This window comes from Sebastes fasciatus, unplaced genomic scaffold (assembly GCF_043250625.1).
Source record: "Sebastes fasciatus isolate fSebFas1 unplaced genomic scaffold, fSebFas1.pri Scaffold_62, whole genome shotgun sequence".
Taxonomy (NCBI): domain Eukaryota; kingdom Metazoa; phylum Chordata; class Actinopteri; order Perciformes; family Sebastidae; genus Sebastes; species Sebastes fasciatus.
The window spans coordinates 21,975-42,865 of record NW_027428250.1 but is presented as its reverse complement, the minus strand read 5'-3'; the positions used below and the strand labels follow the sequence as shown (position 1 = coordinate 42,865).

The 20,891-nt window shown below is 41.3% G+C and overlaps 1 protein-coding gene across 1 annotated transcript in view; it reads left to right on the top strand.

Moving 5' to 3' along the window:
- The first annotated feature begins 2,952 nt into the window (after window positions 1-2,952).
- The window catches only part of slc30a7 (solute carrier family 30 member 7), a 23,198-nt gene continuing 5,259 nt past the window's right edge, over window positions 2,953-20,891 (top strand). Inside the window, exons 1-10 of the mRNA XM_074628608.1 lie at window positions 2,953-3,110; window positions 3,443-3,544; window positions 8,521-8,634; window positions 9,031-9,118; window positions 9,258-9,387; window positions 11,529-11,717; window positions 11,824-11,874; window positions 14,089-14,224; window positions 17,256-17,346; window positions 17,608-17,757. Coding sequence (XP_074484709.1) covers window positions 3,031-3,110; window positions 3,443-3,544; window positions 8,521-8,634; window positions 9,031-9,118; window positions 9,258-9,387; window positions 11,529-11,717; window positions 11,824-11,874; window positions 14,089-14,224; window positions 17,256-17,346; window positions 17,608-17,757 — 1,131 coding nt within the window. The 5' untranslated portion in view covers window positions 2,953-3,030. The remainder of the gene's footprint in view (window positions 3,111-3,442; window positions 3,545-8,520; window positions 8,635-9,030; window positions 9,119-9,257; window positions 9,388-11,528; window positions 11,718-11,823; window positions 11,875-14,088; window positions 14,225-17,255; window positions 17,347-17,607; window positions 17,758-20,891) is intronic.

The following is a 20,891-nucleotide window of genomic DNA, read 5'->3' as shown; positions in this document are numbered from 1 at the left end:
AGGAGAGATCAGGGGGTTGTATAGTATAGTATAGTATAGTAGTAGTATAGTAGTAGTATAGTAGTAGTAGTATAGTATAGTATAGTAGAGTAGTAGTATAGTAGTAGATAGTATAGTAAGTATAGTATAGTAGTAGTATAGTATAGTATAGTATAGTATAGTAGTATAGTAGTAGTTATAGTATAGTATAGTAGTAGTATAGTATAGTATAGTAGTAGTATAGTATAGTAGTAGTAAGTATAGTATAGTAGTAGTATAGTATAGTATAGTAGTAGTATAGTATAGTTAGTAGTATAGTATAGTAGTAGTATAGTATAGTATAGTAGTAGTATAGTATAGTATAGTAGTAGTATAGTATAGTATTAGTAGTAGTATAGTATAGTATAGTAGTGTATAGTATAGTAGTAGTATAGTATAGTATAGTATAGTAGTAGTATAGTATAGTATAGTAGTAGTATAGTATAGTATAGTAGTAGTATAGTATAGTATAGTAGTAGTATAGTATAGTATAGTAGTAGTATAGTATAGTATAGTAGTTAGTATAGTATAGTATAGTTTAGTATAGTAGTAGTATAGTATAGTAGTAGTGATAGTATAGTATAGTATAGTAGTAGTTTAGTATAGTATAGTAGTAGTATAGTATAGTATAGTAGTAGTATAGTATAGTAGTAGTATAGTATAGTATAGTAGTAGTATAGTATAGTATAGTAGTATAGTATAGTAGTAGTAGTATAGTATAGTATATAGTATAGTATAGTAGTAGTATAGTATAGTATAGTAGTAGTATAGTATAGTATAGTAGTAGTATAGTATAGTAGTAGTATAGTATAGTATAGTAGTAGTATAGTATAGTATAGTAGTAGTATAGTATAGTAGTAGTAGTAGTATTAGTATAGTATAGTATAGTGTAGTATAGTATAGTAGTAGTATAGTATAGTATAGTATAGTATAGTAGTAGTATAGTATAGTATAGTAGTAGTATAGTATAGTATAGTAGTAGTATAGTATAGTAGTAGTATAGTATAGTAGTATAGTATAGTATAGTAGTAGTATAGTATATAGTATAGTATAGTTAGTAGTATAGTATAGTATAGTAGTAGTAGTTATAGTATAGTAGTAGTATAGTATAGTATGTAGTATAGTAGTAGTATAGTATAGTAGTATAGTATAGTAGTAGTAGTATAGTAGTAGTTAGTAGTATAGTATAGTAGTAGTATAGTAGTAGTATAGTATAGTATAGTAGTAGTATAGTATAGTATAGTATAGTATGTATAGTATAGTAGTAGTATAGTATAGTTAGTAGTATAGTGTATAGTAGTAGTATAGTATAGTATAGTATAGTAGTTGTATAGTATAGTATAGTAGTAGTATAGTATAGTATAGTAGTAGTATAGTATAGTATAGTAGTAGTATAGTATAGTATAGTATAGTATAGTATAGTAGTAGTATAGTATAGTAGTAGTATAGTATAGTATAGTAGTAGTATAGTATAATAGTAGTATAGTATAGTAGTATAGTATAGTAGTAGTATAGTATAGTATAGTAGTAGTATAGTATAGTAGTAGTATAGTATAGGTAGTATAGTATAGTAGTAGTATAGTATAGTATAGTAGTAGTATAGTATAGTATAGTAGTAGTATAGTATAGTATAGTATAGTAGTAGTATAGTATAGTATAGTAGTAGTATAGTATAGTATAGTAGTAGTATAGTAGTAGTATAGTATAGTAGTGTATAGTATAGTATAGTATAGTAGTAGTATAGTATAGTATAGTAGTAGTATAGTATAGTAGTAGTATAGTATAGTATAGTAGTATAGTATAGTAGTATAGTATAGTATAGTATAGTAGTAGTATAGTATAGTATAGTATAGTATAGTATAGTAGTAGTATAGTATAGTATAGTATAGTATAGTATAGTATAGTATAGTATAGTATAGTATAGTAGTATAGTATAGTAATAGTAGTAGTATAGTAGTAGTATAGTATAGTATAGTATAGTAGTAGTATAGTATAGTATAGTAAGTATAGTATAGTAGTAGTATAGTATAGTATAGTATAGTAGTATAGTATAGTATAGTATAGTAGTAGTATAGTATAGTATAGTATAGTATAGTAGTAGTATAGTATAGTATAGTAGTAGTATAGTATAGTATAGTAGTAGTATAGTAGTAGTATAGTATAGTATAGTAGTAGTATAGTATAGTATAGTAGTAGTATAGTAGTAGTATAGTATAGTATAGTAGAGTATAGTATAGTATAGTATAGTATAGTAGTAAGTATAGTAGTAGTATAGTATAGTATAGTAGTATAGTATAGTATAGTATAGTATAGTATAGTATAGTAGTAGTATAGTAGTAGTATAGTATAGTAGTAGTATAGTATAGTATAGTAGTAGTATAGTATAGTAGTAGTATAGTATTAGTAGTAGTATAGTATAGTAGTAGTATAGTATAGTATAGTTAGTAGTAGTATAACGTAGTAGTATTAGTAGATAAGTATAGTATAGTAGTAGTATAGTATAGTATAGTAGTAGTATAGTATAGTATAGTAGTAGTATAGTAGTAGTATAGTATAGTAGTAGTATAGTATAGTATAGTATAGTAGTAGTATAGTATAGTATAGTAGTAGTATAGTATAGTAGTAGTATAGTATAGTATAGTAGTAGTATAGGTATAAGTAGTAGTATAGTATAGTCTAGTATAGTAGTAGTATAGTATAGTATTAGTAGTAGTATAGTATAGTAGTAGTATAGTATAGTATAGTATAGTAGTAGTATAGTATAGTAATAGTATAGTAGTAGTATAGTATAGTATAGTATAGTAGTAGTATAGTATAGTATAGTAGTAGTATAGTATAGTATAGTAGTAGTATAGTATAGTATAGTATAGTATAGTAGTAGTATAGTATAGTATAGTAGTAGTAACAGCAGTCCGTGTTTGAGGAACTAGAGCGTTTTATTGTGAAAGGCTGGCAGAGCGGAAGTGGTCCGTTAGCTTCCGGGTCTCAGTGTGTGTGTGTTCAGGTGAGAAGATGTTACCTTTATCTGTTAAAGACGACGAGTACAAACCCGCCAAGTTCAACCTGCTGCTGAAGCTCTCAGGATGGTTCAGGTGAGCTCACCTGCTGACAACTCACAGCTAGCAGCTAGCAGCTAACAGCTAACAGCTAACAGAGCTAGCTGAGAGCTGCTAGCCTGATGCTAACCGGTTAGCATGGACTGAGTCTGTTAAACGGAGCTGCTGCTGGGGGACCCGGTCTGTCCCGGTCTGACCCGGTCTGTCCCGGTCTGACCCGGTCTGTCCCGGTCTGTCCCGGTCTGACCCGGTCTGTCCCGGTCTGTCCCGGTCTGACCCGGTCTGTCTATGGTGGAGCTGGTCTGTGGGTGTCTGTGATTGATGGGTCTGATGGGGTCTGATGGGGTCTGGTGTTGTTTGTGTCTCAGGGCGATCCTCTCGGATAAGACGTCCCGGAACCTGTTCTTCTTCCTGCTCCTCAACCTCTCCTTCGCCTTCGTGGAGCTCAGCTACGGAGTCTGGAGCAACAGGTCCGCTACATGCTAACAGGCTAACGGCTAGCATGCCTCTGTTTACCCAGGATGTGCCACGTAGTGTTAGTGTGTGTGTGTGTGTGTGTGTGTGTGTGTGTGTGTGTTAATGTGTGTGTGTGTGTGTTAGTGTGTGTGACTTCCTGTCAATCAGTGATCCCAGAGGCTGATGTGTTTATTGATAATTGATCGGGAGTATTGATTAGTGTTCTGTTCATCAGTGTGTTTAATCAGCAGCACTCTACAGCTGTCACCGTCATGTGATGTGTACAGTTTCCATGGTTACAGGTAGAGCTGTAACAACTAGTAGATTGATTGATTAATTGATCAAATCAGAGCCCTTAGAGGTATAATAATCAATATGTAGTTGAGCTGTGTTCTACAATCATTCCAGATGTTTTCAATATTCAAACATCTGTCATGTTATTCACAGTACCTGCTCTAACTCCGTCAGACAGAGGTGCTCTACTGTTAACTATCCTCTGATCATAACAACACTCATCATGCTCATTCACCCTGACCCTAACCCTGACCCTAACCCTGACCCTAACCCTAACCCTGACCCTGACCCTAACCCTAACCCTGACCATTCAGTTCACCACATAACATTAGCTACCTCTAATGGTAGGCTAACGTTAGCTACCTCTAATGGTAGGCTAACGTTAGCTACCTCTAATGGTAGGCTAACGTTAGCTACATCTAATGGTAGGCTAACGTTAGCTACATCTAATGCTAGGCTAACGTTAGCTACCTCTAACGCTAGGCTAACGTTAGCTACCTCTAACGGTAGGCTAACGTTAGCTACCTCTAATGCTAGGCTAACGTTAGCTACCTCTAACGGTAGGCTAACGTTAGCTACCTCTAATGGTAGGCTAACCTCTAATGGTAGGCTAACCTCTAATGGTAGGCTAACATTAGCTACTTCTAATGGTAGGCTAACCTCTAATGGTAGGCTAACCTCTAATGGTAGGCTAATGTTAGCTACCTCTAATGGTAGGCTAACCTCTAATGGTAGGCTAACCTCTAATGGTAGGCTAACGTTAGCTACATCTAATGGTAGGCTAACGTTAGCTACATCTAATGGTAGGCTAACGTTAGCTACATCTAATGGTAGCTAACGTTAGCTACATCTAATGGTAGGCTAACGTTAGCTACCTATAATGCTAGGCTAACGTTAGCTACCTCTAATGCTAGGCTAACGTTAGCTACCTCTAACGCTAGGCTAACGTTAGCTACCTCTAATGCTAGGCTAACGTTAGCTACCTCTAACGTTAGCTACCTCTAATGGTAGGCTAACCTCTAATTGTAGGCTAACGTTAGCTACCTCTAATGGTAGGCTAACCTCTAATGGTAGGCTAACCTCTAATGGTAGGCTAACCTCTAATGGTAGGCTAACATTAGCTACTTCTAATGGTAGGCTAACCTCTAATGGTAGGCTAATGTTAGCTACCTCTAATGGTAGGCTAACCTCTAATGGTAGGCTAACCTCTAATGGTAGGCTAACCTCTAATGGTAGGCTAATGTTAGCTACCTCTAATGGTAGGCTAACGTTTGCTACCTCTAATGGTAGGCTAACGTTAGCTACCTCTAATGGTAGGCTAACGTTAGCTACCTCTAATGCTAGGGTAACATTAGCTACCTCTAATGCTAGGCTAACGTTAGCTACCTCTAATGCTAGGCTAACATTAACTACCTCTAATGCTAGGCTAACATTAACTACCTCTAATGCTAGGCTAACGTTAACTACCTCTAATGCTAGGCTAACCTCTAATGGTAGGCTAACGTTAACTACCTCTAATGGTAGGCTAACGTTAGCTACCGCTAATGGTAGGCTTACCTCTAATGGTAGGCTAACGTTAGCTACTGCTAATGCTAGGCTAACGTTAACTACCTCTAATGCTAGGCTAACCTCTAATGGTAGGCTAACGTTAGCTACCTCTAATGGTAGGCTAACATTAGCTACCGCTAATGGTAGGCTTACCTCTAACGGTAGGCTAACGTTAGCTACCGCTAATGGTAGGCTAACATTAACTACCTCTAATGCTAGGCTAACATTAGCTACCTCTAATGCTAGGCTAACTTTTAATGGTAGGCTAACGTTAGCTACCTCTAATGCTAGGCTAACATTAACTACCTCTAATGCTAGGCTAACGTTAACTACCTCTAATGGTATGCTAACGTTAGCTACCTCTAATGGTAGGCTAACCTCTAATGATAGGTTAACGTTAGCTACCTCTAATGGTAGGCTAACGTTAGCTACCTCTAATGGTAGGCTAACGTTTGCTACCTCTAATGGTAGGCTAACGTTTGCTACCTCTAATGGTAGGCTAACCTCTAATGGTAGGCTAACCTCTAATGGTAGGCTAACCTCTAATGGTAGGCTAACGTTAGCTACCTCTAATGGTAGGCTAACGTTTGCTACCTCTAATGGTAGGCTAACCTCTAATGGTAGGCTAACCTCTAATGGTAGGCTAATGTTAGCTACCTCTAATGGTAGGCTAACGTTAGCTACCTCTAATGGTAGGCTAACGTTAGCTACCTCTAATGCTAGGGTAACATTAGCTACCTCTAATGCTAGGCTAACGTTAGCTACCTCTAATGCTAGGCTAACATTAACTACCTCTAATGCTAGGCTAACATTAACTACCTCTAATGCTAGGCTAACGTTAACTACCTCTAATGCTAGGCTAACCTCTAATGGTAGGCTAACGTTAGCTACCGCTAATGCTAGGCTAACGTTAACTACCTCTAATGCTAGGCTAACCTCTAATGGTAGGCTAACGTTAACTACCTCTAATGGTAGGCTAACGTTAGCTACCGCTAATGGTAGGCTTACCTCTAATGGTAGGCTAACGTTAGCTACTGCTAATGCTAGGCTAACGTTAACTACCTCTAATGCTAGGCTAACCTCTAATGGTAGGCTAACGTTAGCTACCTCTAATGGTAGGCTAACATTAGCTACCGCTAATGGTAGGCTTACCTCTAACGGTAGGCTAACGTTAGCTACCGCTAATGGTAGGCTAACATTAACTACCTCTAATGCTAGGCTAACATTAGCTACCTCTAATGCTAGGCTAACTTTTAATGGTAGGCTAACGTTAGCTACCTCTAATGCTAGGCTAACATTAACTACCTCTAATGTTAGGCTAACGTTAACTACCTCTAATGGTAGGCTAACGTTAGCTACCTCTAATGGTAGGCTAACCTCTAATGATAGGTTAACGTTAGCTACCTCTAATGGTAGGCTAACGTTAGCTACCTCTAATGGTAGGCTAACGTTTGCTACCTCTAATGGTAGGCTAACGTTTGCTACCTCTAATGGTAGGCTAACCTCTAATGGTAGGCTAACCTCTAATGGTAGGCTAACCTCTAATGGTAGGCTAACGTTAGCTACCTCTAATGGTAGGCTAACGTTTGCTACCTCTAATGGTAGGCTAACCTCTAATGATAGGCTAACGTTTGCTACCTCTAATGGTAGGCTAACGTTAGCTACCTATAATGCTAGGCTAACGTTAGCTACCTCTAATGGTAGGCTAACGTTTGCTACCTCTAATGGTAGGCTAACGTTAGCTACCTCTAATGGTAGGCTAACGTTTGCTACCTCTAATGGTAGGCTAACGTTTGCTACCTCTAATGGTAGGCTAACGTTAGCTACAGTAGCATGTGATCGACCTTAATAGAGAGCACCAGTCAAACTACTTAGAACGAATATGAGCCGATAATAATCGATGATCGATCAATCAGACAACCCTTAATATTTGATGTGTGTGGTTTGACGTGCGTGTTTTGTCGGCGTGTTTGACGTGTGTGTTGTGTGTTGTGTGTATGACGTGCGTGTATGACGTGCGTGTTTTGTCGGCGTGTTTGACGTGTGTGTTGTGTGTTGTGTGTATGACGTGCGTGTATGACGTGTGTGTTTTGTCGGCGTGTTTGACGTGCGTGTTTGACGTGCGTGTTTTGTCGGCGTGTTTGACGTGTGTGTTGTGTGTATGACGTGTGTGTTTTGTCGGCGTGTTTGACGTGTGTGTTGTGTGTTGTGTGTATGACGTGTGTTGTGTGTTGTGTGTATGACTTGTGTGTATGACGTGTGTGTTTTGTCGGCGTGTTTGACTTGTGTGTATGACGTGTGTGTTTTGTCGGCGTGTTTGACGTGTGTGTTGTGTGTTGTGTGTATGACGTGTGTGTTTTGTCGGCGTGTTTGACGTGTGTGTTGTGTGTTGTGTGTATGACGTGTGTGTTTTGTCGGCGTGTTTGACGTGTGTGTTGTGTGTTGTGTGTATGACGTGTGTGTTTTGTCGGCGTGTTTGACGTGTGTGTTGTGTGTATGACGTGTGTGTTTTGTCGGCGTGTTTGACGTGTGTGTTGTGTGTATGACGTGTGTGTGTTTTGTCGGCGTGTTTGACGTGTGTGTTGTGTGTTGTGTGTATGACGTGCGTGTTTGACGTGTGTGTATGACGTGTGTGTTTTGTCGGCGTGTTTGACGTGTGTGTTGTGTGTATGACGTGTGTGTTTTGTCGGCGTGTTTGACGTGTGTGTTGTGTGTATGACGTGTGTGTTTTGTCGGCGTGTTTGACGTGTGTGTTGTGTGTTGTGTGTATGACGTGTGTGTTGTGTGTGTATGACGTGTGTGTTTTGTCGGCGTGTTTGACGTGTGTGTTGTGTGTTGTGTGTATGACTTGTGTGTGTTTTGTCGGTGTGTTTGACTTGTGTGTATGACGTGTGTGTTTTGTCGGCGTGTTTGACGTGTGTGTTGTGTGTATGACGTGTGTGTTTTGTCGGCGTGTTTGACGTGTGTGTTGTGTGTATGACGTGTGTGTTTTGTCGGCGTGTTTGACGTGTGTGTTGTGTGTTGTGTGTATGACGTGCGTGTTTGACGTGTGTGTATGACGTGTGTGTTTTGTCGGCGTGTTTGACGTGTGTGTTTTGTCGGCGTGTTTGACGTGTGTGTTGTGTTGTGTTGTGTGTTTCCTCTTCAGTTTAGGTCTGATCTCAGACTCCTTCCACATGTTCTTTGACTGCACCGCTCTGCTGGCAGGTCTGGCAGCCTCCGTCATCTCCAGGTGGAGATCCAACGACAGCTTCTCCTACGGGTGAGATACTCTCTCTGTGCTCTGTTAGTCAGGTCTGATTTATGATGATCTGTGCTCTCTTAGTCAGGTCTGAAAGTGGTGATCTGTGCTCTGTTAGTCAGGTCTGAAAATAGTGATCTGTGCTCTGTTAGTCGGGTCTGACAGTGGTGATCTGTGCTCTGTTAGTCAGGTCTGAAAATAGTGATCTGTGCTCTGTTAGTCGGGTCTGAAAGTGGTGATCTGTGCTCTGTTAATCAGGTATGAAAGTGGTGATCTGTGCTCTGTTAATCAGGTCTGAAAGTGGTGATCTGTGCTCTGTTAATCAGGTCTGATTTATGATGATCTGTGCTCTCTTAGTCAGGTCTGAAAGTGGTGATCTGTGCTCTGTTAGTCGGGTCTGACCTCAGTGTGTTTCAGGTATGTCAGAGCAGAAGTTCTGGCCGGCTTCGTCAACGGACTCTTCCTCATCTTCACAGCGTTCTTCATCTTCTCTGAGGGAGTCGAGGTAACACACTACACTACACACACACTACACACTACACACTACACACACACACACACGCACACACTATATACAGTATGAACCTGTCTGTCTCTCTGTGTGAACCTGTCTGTCTCTCTGTGTGAACCTGTCTGTCTCTCAGAGAGCTCTGGAGCCTCCTGACGTTCACCACGACCGTCTCCTTCCCGTCTCTATAGCCGGTCTGCTGGTCAACCTGGTCGGGATCTTTGTGTTCCAGCACGGAGGCCACGGACACTCTCATGGAGAGGAAGGTAATACCTGCAGAACGTCTAGAACATCACTGAGTAGAACCGAGATCTGTGAAACATCACTGCAACCACGTAGAACCTCACTGCAGCCACGTAGAACATCACTGCAACCACGTAGAACCTCACTGCAACCACGTAGAACCTCACTGCAACCACGTAGAACCTCACTGCAACCACGTGGAACCTCACTGCAACCATGTAGAACCTCACTGCAACCACATAGAACCTCACTGCAACTACATAGAACCTCACTGCAACCACGTGGAACCTCACTGCAACCACGTGGAACCTCACTGCAACCACATAGAACCTCACTGCAACCACATAGAACCTCACTGCAACCACATAGAACCTCACTGCAACCACATAGAACCTCACTGCAACCATGTAGAACCTCACTGCAACCTCACTGCAACCATGTAGAACGTCTCTGCAACCATGTAGAACCTCACTGCAACCACGTAGAACCTCTCCGCAACCATGTAGAACCTCACTGCAACCACATAGAACCTCACTGCAACTACATAGAACCTCACTGCAACCACATAGAACCTCACTGCAACCACGTGGAACCTCACTGCAGCCACATAGAACCTCACTGCAACCACATAGAACCTCACTGCAACCACGTAGAACCTCACTGCAACCATGTAGAACCTCACTGCAACCTCACTGCAACCACGTGGAACCTCACTGCAACCATGTAGAACCTCACTGCAACCATGTAGAACCTCTCCGCAACCACGTGGAACCTCACTGCAACCACATAGAACCTCACTGCAACCACGTAGAACCTCACTGCAACCACGTAGAACCTCACTGCAACTACGTAGAACCTCACTGCAACCACGTAGAACCTCACTGCAACCATGTAGAACCTCACTGCAACCACGTAGAACCTCACTGCAACCATGTAGAACTTCACTGCAACCACATAGAACCTCACTGCAACCACATAGAACCTCACTGCAACCACATACAACCTCCCTGCAGCCATGTAGAAACTCACTGCAACCATGTAGAAACTCACTGCAACCACATAGAACCTCACTGCAACCATGTAGAACCTCACTGCAACCACGTAGAACCTCACTGCAACCAAGTAGAACCTCACTGCAACCAAGTAGAACCTCACTGCAACCATGTAGAACCTCACTGCAACCATGTAGAACCTCACTGCAGCCATGTAGAAACTCACTGCAGCCACGTAGAACCTCACTGCAACCACATAGAACCTCACTGCAACCATGTAGAACCTCACTGCAACCACGTAGAACCTCACTGCAACCAAGTAGAACCTCACTGCAACCACGTAGAACCTCAGTGCAACCACGTAGAACCTCACTGCAACCACGTAGAACCTCACTGCAACCACGTAGAACCTCACTGCAACCATGTAGAACCTCTCCGCAACCACGTGGAACCTCACTGCAACCACGTAGAACCTCACTGCAACCACGTAGAACCTCACTGCAACCACGTAGAACCTCACTGCAACCACGTAGAACCTCACTGCAACCACGTAGAACCTCACTGCAACCATGTAGAACCTCACTGCAACCACGTAGAACCTCTCTGCAACCATGTAGAACTTCACTGCAACCACATAGAACCTCACTGCAACCACATAGAACCTCACTGCAACCACATACAACCTCCCTGCAGCCATGTAGAAACTCACTGCAACCATGTAGAAACTCACTGCAACCACATAGAACCTCACTGCAACCATGTAGAACCTCACTGCAACCACGTAGAACCTCACTGCAACCAAGTAGAACCTCACTGCAACCAAGTAGAACCTCACTGCAACCAAGTAGAACCTCACTGCAACCATGTAGAACCTCACTGCAACCATGTAGAACCTCACTGCAGCCATGTAGAAACTCACTGCAGCCACGTAGAACCTCACTGCAACCACATAGAACCTCACTGCAACCATGTAGAACCTCACTGCAACCACGTAGAACCTCACTGCAACCAAGTAGAACCTCACTGCAACCACGTAGAACCTCAGTGCAACCACGTAGAACCTCACTGCAACCACGTAGAACCTCACTGCAACCACGTAGAACCTCACTGCAACCACGTAGAACCTCACCGCTCTTCAGTAGAACCTCACTCTCTACCCGTTTTTCTCTCAGGTCACGGTCACAGCCACTCTCTGTTTAACGGCAGTGTGAATCACGGAGGACACGGAGGACACGACCACCAGAACAAACACGGACACAGTCATGATGGACATGACGGTCATGGACACAGTCACGGAGGACACGGAGGACACGGTGGACACGGACACAGCCACGGCGGCCATGATGAGCCGCACCATCACGGTGAGAGTGCGCTGACAGAACGGACTCATGACGTTCTCCGTCTCATCATCAACACGTTCTCTGAAATCAGGCCATCAGTTTAAATATCTGGTGTTTGTTGTTGCAGACGAGCTGCTGCACACTCCGGGGAAAGGTTCCAGCAAGCAGATCCTGCAGGGTGAGAACATTCACCTCTCTACCACAGCATTAAACACGCTACACGCTACACGCTACAGGCTACAGGCTACACTCTACAGGCTACACGCTACAGGCTACACGCTACAGGCTACACTCTACACGCTACAGGCTACACTCTACAGGCTACACGCTACACGTTACAGGCTACACTCTACACTCTACAGGCTACACGCTACAGGCTACACACTACAGGCTACACTCTACACTCTACAGGCTACACGCTACAGGCTACACTCTACACTCTACAGGCTACACGCTACAGGCTACACTCTACAGGCTACACGCTACACGCTACAGGCTACACTCTACACTCTACAGGCTACACGCTACAGGCTACACGCTACAGGCTACACTCTACACTCTACAGGCTACACGCTACACGCTACAGGCTACACTCTACACTCTACAGGCTACACGCTACAGGCTACAGGCTACACTCTACACTCTACAGGCTACACTCTACAGGCTACACGCTAAACGCTACAGGCTACAGAAATCTGATTTATATATAAAATCTATTCTTTATTAACTTGTGTTTGATGGATTATTTCTCTGTTGTATCAATGCTAATGGTCATTGTATTCTACATGGTTGAAAGCCTGTTTATTTACCTTCACAATGATGTCACACTTGTAAGGATCATGCATTTGTGGGATGAGCAGCACAGCTGATTATGTGGGGAGCCCCGGTGCCGATGGTAAACAGTGTATTCTCCTGTTGGTGTTGACTCTTGTTGTGAGTTGTTTGGTGGATGATTGAACTCTCTATCAGTAACAAGGAACAAACAAGACATATTGATTGATTGAATCCACCGTCAGGAGCCTCAGTAGAGGTGGAAGATCCATACGCAGCCACAACAGCCTGGCACCTCCTCCTCATGCTGGTCACCAACCTGGTCACACGTTGCTGTGGGATGGCGTTCCATTCCTCAACCAGGATTGGTTGCAGGTCAGCCAGCGTGGTTGTGTTGGTCACTCTAACACGTACAGCACGCCCAAGCTGATCCCACATGTTGAGTTGGGTTGAGGTGTGGACTCTTGACAGGCCGTTCCATTCTCTCTCCTCCCACATTGTGGAGGTAGTCTGTGATAACCCTGGCTCTGTGGGGGGGGGGGCGTTGTTTCTTGGAGGATGAAGTTAGGTCCCAGATTGTGGAGATATGGGATCACCACTGGCTGCAGAATCTCATCCTGATATCTCCCTGCATTGAGATGGCCTTCAATGATGACAAGCCTTGTTTTGCCAGTGAGGGAGATGCCCCCCCCCCACACCATGACACTGCCCCCACCAGAAGCTGTTACTCCATCGGTTCAACAATCAGCATAGCGTTCTCCACGTCGTCTCCATACTTTCACCTGCCGTCCAACTTTGGCAGACAGAACCTGGACTCATCACTGAACATGACATTCCCCCACATGTTCAGGTTCCATTGTCTGTGTTGGAGACACCAGCGCCAACGGGCCTGACGGTGAAGGGCAGTCATTGCAGGCTTCCTGGTAGCCTTATGAGAATACACTGTTTACCATTGACAGAACATTTTGGAACATTGTTCTTGGGCGCTCCCCACATAATCCGCTGTGCTGCTCATCCCACAAATGCATGATCCTTACAAGTGTGACATCATTGTGAAGGTAAATAAACAGGCTTTCCAACCATGTAGAATACAATGACCATTAGCATTGATACAACAGAGAAATAATCCACCAAACACAAGTTTACTAACTTTGTTTTTCCAGTATATATACATGTATACATATGTATATATGTATACATATGTGTATACAGTATGTATACATAGTTATGTCTCCTGGTGATTGGTGGTGTGTAGTCTGTGAGCAGAGAGCAGCAGTGTCCACCGGGCGGTGCTCACACTCCGTCACAGACGTCCTCTGAGGACCATGGAGCTCCAGATTAGAACTCTCTGAATGATCTGAAGGATGATCTGATTGATGATCTGTCAGGAAGGTTAAAGGACCAATATGTAATAAATCATAAAGTCATTTAAAACACTAGATGTCAGTTCTTCATAGAGCTGCTCTACAACCAGGAAGAGTTCACCGCCTGTCTTCAGGTCACATTAGAGACATCACATGGAGATATATGGATGGATATAGATGGATATAGATATATAGATAATGTGTACATATGATGTATGATGTATGATGTATGATGTGTGTATGTGTGTGTGTTGCAGGAGTCCTGCTACACATCATCGCTGACACTCTTGGCAGTGTCGGCGTGATCATCTCCGCTCTGCTGATGCAGAGATACGACCTGATGATCGCCGACCCCATCTGCTCCATGCTGATCGCCCTCCTCATCGGAGTCAGGTGACCTCACTCTCACGCTTTACACCCTTTATTCCTCACCTTGTTGTTGTTGTCATAGCAACACTGCTACAACATGTATAACAGGAAGAGTAAGGGTCATCAAATAATTAACTAGTTAAAATACAGACATAACATCTGGTAACATCTGGTAACATCTGGTTCTGTGGTAGATGTAAATATATATATATATATATATCTGTAAACAGCTATAGTGTATACCCTCTTCATCTACTCACTAGTACTATTATTATGATTATTATTATGATTATGATTATGATTATTATTATTATTATTATGATGATTATTATGATTATTATTATTATGATGATTATTATTATGATTATTATTATGATTATTATTATTATGATGATTATTATGATTATGATGATTATTATGATTATTATGATGATGATTATTATGATTATTATTATGATTATTATGATTATTATTATTATGATGATTATTATTATGATTATTATTATTATTATTATGATTATTATTATTATTATGATGATTATTATTATGATTATTATGATGATGATGATGATTATTATTATGATGATTATTATGATTATTATTATGATGATTATTATTATGATTATTATTATTATGATGATTATTATTATGATTATTATTATGATGATGATGATTATTATTATGATTATTATTATTATTATGATTATTATGATGATTATTATTATTATTATGATTATTATTATTATTATGATTATTATTATTATTATGATGATTATTATTATGATGATGATGATGATTATTATGATTATTATTATGATGATGATTATTATTATTATGATGATTATTATTATGATTATTATTATGATGATTATTATTATTATTATTATTATGATTATTATGATTATTATTATTATGATGATTATTATTATTATTATTATGATTATTATTATGATGATGATTATTATTATTATGATGATTATTATTATTATTATGATGATTATTATGATGATGATGATTATTATTATGATGATGATTATTATTATTATGATGATTATTATTATGATTATTATTATGATGATTATTATGATGATTATTATTATTATTATTATGATTATTATTATGATGATGATGATTATTATTATGATGATGATGATTATTATTATGATGATGATTATTATGATTATTATGATTATTATTATGATTATTATTATGATGATTATTATTATTATTATTATGATTATTATTATGATGATGATTATTATTATTATGATGATTATTATTATTATTATGATTATTATGATTATTATTATGATGATGATTATTATTATTATGATGATTATTATTATGATGATTATTATTATTATTATTATGATTATTATTATGATGATGATTATTATTATTATGATGATTATTATTATTATTATGATTATTATGATTATTATTATGATGATGATTATTATTATTATGATGATTATTATTATGATTATTATTATGATGATTATTATGATGATTATTATTATTATTATTATGATTATTATTATGATGATGATGATTATTATTATGATGATGATGATTATTATTATGATGATTATTATTATTATTATTATGATTATTATTATGATGATGATTATTATTATTATGATGATTATTATTATGATTATTATTATGATGATTATTATTATGATTATTATTATGATGATTATTATTATGATTATTATTATTATTATTATTATTATGGTGATTATTATTATGATTATTATTATGATTATTATTATTATGATTATTATTATGATTATTATTATTATTATTATGATTATTATGATGATTATTATTATGATTATTATTATGATGATTATTATTATGATGATTATTATTATTATTATGATGATTATTATGATTATTATTATGATTATTATTATGATGATTATTATTATGATGATTATTATTATGATTATTATTATGATTATTATTATTATTATTATGATGATTATTATGATTATTATTATGATTATTATTATTATGATTATTATTATGATGATTATTATTATGATTATTATTATTATGGTGATTATGGTGATTATTATTATGATTATTATTATGATTATTATTATTATTATTATTATGATTATTATGGTGATTATTATGATTATTATTATGATGATTATTATTATGATGATTATTATTATTATTATTATTATGATTATGATTATTATGATTATTATGATGATTATTATTATTATTATTATTATGATTATTATGGTGATTAGATGTCAGAGCTACCTTGAACACACCACTGAGGGAACGTTCCTTAGCGTTCTCCGTTCTCCTCTCCATGTGACGGTAACAGAACCTTGAGAACTAAAGGAACCAGGGACTGTGATGGATCAGGTCTCAGGTTCCAGCTGCTGTCTGAACCCTGACGGAGACTCTGGAACAATCCGGTTCCACTAATGTAAAGAATGTTCCGTTAGTAGTTAAAGCCACCGGTCTGGACCTGGAACCAGGTCTGGAGTCCAACGGGCCAAACCACCGGTATGGACCTGGAACCGGGTCTGGAGTCCGGCATCCCTGGATGTACATGCGGTGGTCAGATTTCCCAGAAGCCCCTGGGATGATGAATGGAGTTGATGTGTGCTGTGGTTTGATCGACTGGAAGTGAACGCAGCTGCACATTTAAACAGTCAGCAGAGCAGATCTGTGGTCGGCTGAGAGGCCTTCACTCAACCACAACCACCGGCATCAGGTTACTGCAGCTGCACCATCTACACAGAGATCTGAGCTGCTCTACAGAGTCCACCTCAGACCTACTGAACCAGACCCCAGTTAAAAACCAGCAGATGTCCAGTGTGAACCAGACTGTAGTAGTAGTATTTATACATCACAGCAGTAGTACTAACTGGAAGTGCAGCGTTTATAGTAGCAGTAGTACTAGCTGCGTTTGTTTTTGTGAGTTTCCAGGGTTGTGATGTCACTGTGGGGCGGAGCCTCTGAATCAACTGTTTGTGTTCACACATGCTCAGTGCGTCCTCTCTGACCTCTGACCTCTGACCCTCAGCGTGGTGCCGTTACTGCGAGAGTCCATCGGGATCCTGATGCAGCGAACGCCTCCGTCACTGGACCTCGCCCTGCCCGAGTGTTACCAGAGGGTGAGTACAGGCCACGCCCACATTAAGCCACGCCCCCAGCACCACCTGGAATGTCTAACGACTGGATTCACTCGTATGACATCACCGCCCCGCGACACTTTTCTTCTTCACTGTATTGTGATGTCGTTATATGAGATAGGTCATGTGACGTCTCATCCTTCACCGCCGACGACAGCTCGCCATCATCCGTTCATGACGGATGTCCGTGTCGGTCCGTGGTCAGGGACCAGTCTAATTCCTGGTTTACTGTGTTGTGTTCAGGTGCAGCAGCTGCAGGGAGTTTACAACCTGCAGGAGCCTCACTTCTGGACTCTGTGTACGGACGTTTACATCGGAACATTAAAGCTGCTAGTGGCCCCCGACGCCGACCCCCGCTGGATCCTCAGCCAGACGCACCACATCTTCACACAGGTACCTGAACGCATCACATCTTCACACGGGTACCTGAACGCACCGCATCTTCACACTGGTACCTGAACGCACCGCATCTTCACACATCACATCTTCACATGGGTACCTGAACGCATCACACCTTCACACATCACATCTTCACACAGGTACCTGAACGCATCACATCTTCACACATCACATCTTCACACTGGTACCTGAATGCACCGCATCTTCACACATCACATCTTCACACTGGTACCTGAATGCACCGCATCTTCACACATCACATCTTCACACTGGTACCTGAATGCACCGCATCTTCACACATCACATCTTCACACAGGTACCTGAATGCACCGCATCTTCACACATCACATCTTCACACTGGTACCTGAATGCACCGCATCTTCACACATCACATCTTCACACTGGTACCTGAATGCACCGCATCTTCACACATCACATCTTCACATGGGTACCTGAACGCATCACACCTTCACACATCACATCTTCACACTGGTACCTGAACGCACCGCATCTTCACACTGGTACCTGAATGCACCGCATCTTCACACATCACATCTTCACACAGGTACCTGAATGCACCGCATCTTCACACATCACATCTTCACATGGGTACCTGAACGCATCACACCTTCACACATCACATCTTCACACTGGTACCTGAACGCACCGCATCTTCACACATCACATCTTCACACTGGTACCTGAACGCACCGCATCTTCACACTGGTACCTGAACGCACCGCATCTTCACACTGGTACCTGAACGCATCACACCTTCACACATCACATCTTCACACTGGTACCTGAACGCACCGCATCTTCACACGGGTACCTGAACGCACCGCATCTTCACACATCACATCTTCACACTGGTACCTGAACGCACCGCATCTTCACACATCACATCTTCACATGGGTACCTGAACGCATCACACCTTCACACATCACATCTTCACACTGGTACCTGAACGCACCGCATCTTCACACGGGTACCTGAACGCACCGCATCTTCACACATCACATCTTCACACGGGTACCTGAACGTACCGCATCTTCACACATCACATCTTCACACTGGTACCTGAATGCACCGCATCTTCACACATCACATCTTCACACTGGTACCTGAACGCACCGCATCTTCACACGGGTACCTGAACGCACCGCATCTTCACACGGGTACCTGAACGCATCGCATCTTCACACATCACATCTTCACACGGGTACCTGAACGCATCGCATCTTCACACATCACATCTTCACACAGGTACCTGAACGCATCGCATCTTCACACAGGGTCTTTCCCATTAGTGCTTTTATACGGCTTGACTCCTCTCCTCGACTCCTCGACTCGCGTCTTAGTCCCGCCCACGGGAGATGCGAGCGGAGGAGGCGAGGAAACGAGTAAATATGTTTTTAGAGACATGAGACGTCGTTTCCTCTGAAGCGTCACGTGAAGCGACGTCCGTTTCTGATGACAGCAGCAGCTGATCACAGCTGGATCAGCTGTCAGTCGGCTTCAACAGCTGTTTATGTCTGAACTGATCTAATAGTAATAAAGAAACAGAGTTATCAGAGCAGCAGTGTTTCCTCTCTGTTTAACAAACACCTGCACATGAATAACAGCTGCTGAGTCCTTCTTAGAGGACCAGGAACCATCTCTACTGTGGACTGAGTCCTGATTAGAGGACCAGGAACCATCTCTACTGTGGACTGAGTCCTGATTAGAGGACCAGGAACCATCTCTACTGTGGACTGAGTCCTGCTTAGAGGACCAGGAACCATTTCTACTGTGGACTGAGTCCTGATTAGAGGACCAGGAACCATCTCTACTGGCACAATATCTTTATATTAGTAATCATTATTAGCGTCTGTAGTTATTGATGTTCTGACAGTAGAAGTTATGTATTAGTCTGAATGTTTGAGAGGAAAGTGAAATGATGTAACTCATATCAAACCCGACGCTCAGGAATGATCAGCCTCATGTGACTGAATGGAAATGAGGATAAATGATGTAAAAGACAGACCCTCCTTCTCTCTCTGACTTTAACTGGATACTTAATAAAAGTGAATGAGTGAAATAACAGATCATCAAAAGAAAACTCTTTCTAATGAATGAAGAAAGTTATTTAAGTCTGTTCGTTATCAGCTTTTATAAACCCCTCTCAGAGTCAGACTCCTTCAGAGTCGGACTCCCTCAGAGTCGGACTCCCTCAGTGTCGGACTCCCTCAGAGTCGGACTCCCTCAGAGTCGGACTCCCTCAGAGTCGGACTCCCTCAGAGTCGGACTCCCTCAGAGTCGGACTCCCTCAGAGTCGGACTCCCTCAGAGTCGGACTCCCTCAGAGTCGGACTCCCTCAGTGTCGGACTCCCTCAGAGTCGGACTCCCTCAGAGTCGGACTCCCTCAGTGTCGGACTCCCTCAGTGTCGGACTCCCTCAGTGTCGGACTCCCTCAGTGTCGGACTCCCTCAGTGTCGGACTCCCTCAGTGTCGGACTCCCTCAGAGTCGGACTCCCTCAGAGTCGGACTCCCTCAGTGTCGGACTCCCTCAGTGTCGGACTCCCTCAGAGTCGGACTCCCTCAGTGTCGGACTCCCTCAGAGTCGGACTCCCTCAGTGTCGGACTCCCTCAGAGTCGGACTCCTTCAGTGACGGTGTGTGAAGCAGAGCTCCTGCAGGTCCTTCTGCTGCTGGATCACTTCACCATCAACATGCTCCGTCTGCTGTTCACACCTACAGTTAACACAGATTATAACTAGATGGTGAATCAGAAGACAACTAAACTATAAATCGTTTAATCTGTGATCCGTCTTCACTCCGGTATGAAACTCAGTGATATCTGATCAGTCTGATCGGCGCAGCGTCCAATCAATAACTGATATCCAATAAGGGGGCGTGTCGGTCGGTGACAAACTTCCGTGCAGGAAACACTGGAGGATGCACTGGTGTATCCTCGCTCATAGCTCCTCCATCCTCGCTCCTCGCTCCTCCATCCTCGCTCCCCCATCCTCGCTCCTCGCTCCTCCATCCTCGCTCCCCCATCCTCGCTCCTCGCTCCTCCATCCTCGCTCCCCCATCCTCGCTCCTCCATCCTCGCTCCTCCATCCTCGCTCCTCGCTCCTCGCTCC